This window comes from Sinocyclocheilus anshuiensis, unplaced genomic scaffold (genome assembly GCF_001515605.1).
Source record: "Sinocyclocheilus anshuiensis isolate Anshui unplaced genomic scaffold, SAMN03320099.WGS_v1.1 scaffold1393, whole genome shotgun sequence".
NCBI classification, from domain to species: Eukaryota; Metazoa; Chordata; class Actinopteri; order Cypriniformes; family Cyprinidae; genus Sinocyclocheilus; species Sinocyclocheilus anshuiensis.
The window spans coordinates 1249959-1254722 of NW_015548343.1; the positions used below are offsets into that span (position 1 = coordinate 1249959).

Sequence of the window (4764 nt, forward strand, 5' to 3'; positions counted from 1 at the left end):
ATTATTAATTTAAATGAATAATTCAATTAGTATTTAATTATTCAATAATTAATTATTAAAAATAATAAAAAATAATAATAACAATAATTATTTTAGGGGTCCTTGGCCACAACCTGAAGACTGCCCTAAAAAGATAATGTTTAGCTAAATGTTTCATTGTTCCACCCACATTATAATAAAATATGCTGGACATATACACTGCATCATCTTTATAGTGTCCAGTCTAAAAAAAGACAGTACTGCAGTGTGAGTGGGATGGCCAGCAGTTGCAGTGCCCACACTTCAGGAGACAGGGTTGGGACAAGCTGGGTCTGACTCAGATTTTCAGTGGTTAGGACTTTTCAGATGTCAAGTCTTTTTTATTTTTTTCACCTGGCAACCAGTCTGGATTTGAATAATAGCATTCACATACTGAACCCCACCCTGTCACTGCCCTTCCACTGCTCCCGCAGCAGGTATGGAAACGAACACATTTTATGGAAATGATTTTAACAAAGAAAAAACCAGCAACAATTCCATCCACTAAAAAGGCTTCAGAATTTCTTCAGAATTTCTTCAGTCACAGATTGGAAATAAAGGAGTGTGTTAGAATTAAAGTAGAAGGAGGTGATATTTTACCGTTTGTGGGCAGGTATGTGAAACGCTGGTACTGGCTTCTCTTCCGTTTGCCATTGCACACATAGAAATTCACTTGAACTGGACTGGATATTCTTTGATTCCGGTATGGTGGGATGTCCACAAGCAAAGCCACCTGAAATGCAAAATATGAACTGAAATAGAATCGGTTGAGCCAGTGTCAAGTCAAGTCACCTTTATTTATACAGCTTTAACAAAATGATAGTGTCATTATTTAGCACTAGTCAGTTCAGTGTTTAATCAGGTCTGTTGAATAACTGTGTAAAGTTAATCGATTGTGAACAAGTTCGATTCAGCGATAAGCAGCTCAACCGAAGACAGTAGTGTCGTTATTCAGCTCAAGTGAGTTCAATGTTGATTCAATTCATTTTAATAACAGTGTCGATGTTGTGAAATTTGTCAATTATGCACAAATTCGATTCAGCTAACAAGCACCTAAACAATATAGTGACACTATTCAGTTTAATTCAGATCAAGTTATCATCAAGTAGTGTCACTGCTGTCAAACTGATAAAATTACAATATTAAGTGTCTTTTGAACTCCAACTAAGCAAGTCAGTGGCAAGGAACCCAAACTCCATCAGGTGACAGAAATGGGGGGGGGGACCTTCATTGGGGTACCAGTGTTCCTCTGTCCAACTAAAGGTTGATGTGCTGGGCTGGTCAGGATGCTCAAACAAACAGAACAATGTTTTTATAACACCACAGAGCCACTGGGTGAGTTACTTCTAGTAGTCCTGAATAATAAGCGTCGAAAATAGAAGGTATTTTAACACAATCAGTTGGAATGGTTTCATCAGGCATTTTAATGAATAAAGAGTTTCAAGATACCAAAAGCCTTAACAACACTGTCTCCATTATTCAATCTCACACCATGTACTCCATCCAACAGCCGCACAAGCATCCAGCGATTGTGGCTTTGTGAGCTCGGGGCAGATGAGGTTCAGACAAACCAAACTGCATGCAGCAGACGGTGTTATTTTTGCGCTTCTCACCCTGAATGAGAGAGTGTCCGGGGACTCCGTCCAGACAGTTTATTTCCCCTGCGCTTCTCCCCTCTCTGTCTCCAGACACCACTGAACGTTTGACCGCTGAGCCGTCTGCGATTATAACTACAGTTAGAGAAAGGTGCTGCTAGTGTCAAACTGTTTATCTCCCTCAACCTCTTTTCCTCCACCCTGAGATGAACCCTGTGTGGCTGAGAGGAGATTGATGGAGGTGCTGTCCAGTAGCCAGAGAGGAAGTCATCAGTCTTCTTGCAGGTTTTAGAACCATGTGCAGGTGAGCTCCCCGACTATTTATATTAGCACATCGTCTTAGCCGCAGAGCAATGCCAGACCAAGCACAATGTGTTAGAGAGAATTTCATCCATTAGTCTGATCCGCAGCTGTGCTCAGGACCCTTGGCCCACAGCAAACTCCAACAAAATTCAGATTTACCCCAATAAAAAATACTTAAATGTGTTAAAATAGCAACAATACACCCATGTACCTATAAATCCAACATGAGCTGTCTTTCACAACTCATTTTACTTTTGTAATGTGACGCATTTCTGAGTGAAACAGCATATTCACTGAAAAAAATTAAGGCGAATTAGGTCATTTGGCAGCCTCAACTTGGTTACGCCCAAAAGAAGCTATTTTGGTTATACGCCTACAGTTCTTATCTACTTCAATTGAGAAAGACTGAAATCTCCAAAACTGTGACAAACATGACATTTCATGCTACAAAATAGTAATAAAATCTCAAAATCATGTTTTATCTTTATGTTAAATCTTTTAAGTTTTTATCTTTTGTCTTTATCTTAAATCATGCTGAAAACTATATTTTAGGCTGGTTCAGTTAATGCACATGTATTCTACTATTTAAAAGTTTGGGGTCAGTAAGACTTTTTTTATTTTTTATTCAGCAAGGATGCATTAAATTGATCAAAAGTGACAGTAAAGACTTTTACACTGTTAATGACAATACATACTGTTCTTTTGAACTTTCTATTCATTAAAGAATCCTGAAAAAATATATAAATCTTTCCACAAAACTATTGAGCAGCACAACCGTTTTCAACATTGGTAATGATAAGAAATATTTCTTGAGCAGCAAATCAGCATATTAGAATGATTTCTGAAGGATCATGTGACACTGAAGACTGGAGTAATGATGCTGAAAATTCAGTTTTGCCAACACAGGGTTAAATTATATTTTAAAATATAATAAAACAGAAAACAGTTATTAAATTGTAATAATTCTATTTCACAATATTACCATTTTACTGTATGTTTGACCACACTGAATACACAGTACTATTTAGGAGATCAGAAGCAAAAGAAAAAACATTTAAAAAAACGATTAAAGGGGTCATATGATGCGATTTCAATTTTTCCTTTCTCTTTGGAGTGTTAGATAAAGAAGATCTGTAAAGTTGCAAAGACTAAAGTCTCAAATCCAAAGAGATATTCTTTATAAAAGTTAAGAGTCAGCCACACCTACCTAAAACGGCTTGTTCTAACACGCCCCCACATGTCTACATCACGATGTGGGAAGATTTGCATGTTCTTTTTAGCAACATCATATGACCCCTTTAAGGCCATTTTCTTTATGAATTTTCTGGAGCCACCAACTGAATACTATTCCTCTGATTTACACACACCACATTCTAGCAACAAATTTCAAACGTTGGTGTTTATATGAAAAAGTATTGTGACTTTAAAGAAGATCATGCTTAATCTTCTGTTTTTTTTTTTTTTTAGATGAATGTGCCAATTGTGAAAAGACAAACAAATCCCTCCAAAACTAAAAAAAAAGGGCCGCTGACACAAGCCAGCTTACCAAACTAAAAGAGCCATGTGGTTTAGACTGTGTGAGAAAATGGTTCACATTAAATAAATATACATATACACACACAGCAGGGCAGGGAGGGGCAGAAATCAAAGGCGTCCTTGAAAAAAAATTGTCTAACACATTAATGCTCCATTCAAACAGATGGTCCCCATTCACTCGCTGAGCATTGAAACCAGGCGTGGAGGCTCTCATAAAGTTATGAACCAAGAGACACCAGACAAAGGCTAGCTTTCAGGGAGCTTTTGGCTCAAGCAGGGAAGAAACAAACATGAATTCATCCTAAAAAAATATGACAGCCATAGAGCTCTCTTCATTTTATAATGAACACATGTGCTCAGACAGAAGCTAATAAAATGTTGCCATAAATTTGAAGGAATTTTAGCTAGCTCATTTTCTGATAGTGGGACCCAAACTTGCATTTGAAAGTTCTGCCGAGAAGCAATTAAAGAGTCACTATGCAAATAAAATGCTAAATAGCTGGTGCTTTTGCCTTTGATTAAAATATTCGATCACATTCCGGAACTTTATTTCAACTAAGTCTATGTTTCTTAGCTGGACACTGATGGTTAAGACCTTTAGAATGGGTCTCTTCCAACAGTCTGAGCTCTACAGACAGACATGTGCTACCTAACAAGTGTGTGTGGTGTGGGGAGCAGGTGCAGTGATTCACACACAAACACTGTCTAATCCCAGAGTCTAAACTGTGGTCCCCGAGCTCTCACAGAAAGAATCTTCCATAGAGAAAACAAGGAGGAGGTTTGCATGTGCGAGTGTTGTGTGTGTCTGTGTGTGTGTGTGTGTGTGTGTTTCCTCCCGAGAGCAGCGAGTAGGGCTCAACTCGTACATTATATCCGCTTTAGACACACAAAAAACAACCTGTTTGCCTCAAACACAACAATACAACAAAAAATCTTACTTTTAAACTTTTTGTTATATATTTATGCATTTATTTATTTTATTTAATTAAGATATTTGTCAGGATTTCATCTTGCTTCCTTTTTTGGTGTAAAACTAAATGGTGAAAAATGGGAGACTTACAGATTTGGATGATTCTCTGTTGACTTTGGCCTCCATTTCCCATATGTGATGGCCATCTGCAAATAATAAATAAAAAAAAAGAGCACAAATTTATAGCATATTATTAACATTCACCTCGCATATGCAAAGGAATACACCATAGAACTTCAATTCTGAATTGAATATATATATATATATATATATATATATATATTATCATCATACAGTGATGGAAATCAAAATTGAGTATGAATAATAATAACTTTAAATAAA

General features: G+C 36.9%; 1 protein-coding gene across 1 annotated transcript in view; it reads right to left on the bottom strand.

The window, feature by feature from the left end:
* Nucleotides 1-4764, bottom strand: part of LOC107656600 (nuclear factor of activated T-cells, cytoplasmic 1-like) — a 42692-nt gene that overhangs the window by 12888 nt on the left and 25040 nt on the right. Inside the window, exons 7-8 of the mRNA XM_016444495.1 lie at nucleotides 4513-4568; nucleotides 619-751 (exon numbers count right to left, since the gene is read on the bottom strand). Of these exons, the coding sequence (XP_016299981.1) occupies nucleotides 619-751; nucleotides 4513-4568 (189 nt within the window). The remainder of the gene's footprint in view (nucleotides 1-618; nucleotides 752-4512; nucleotides 4569-4764) is intronic.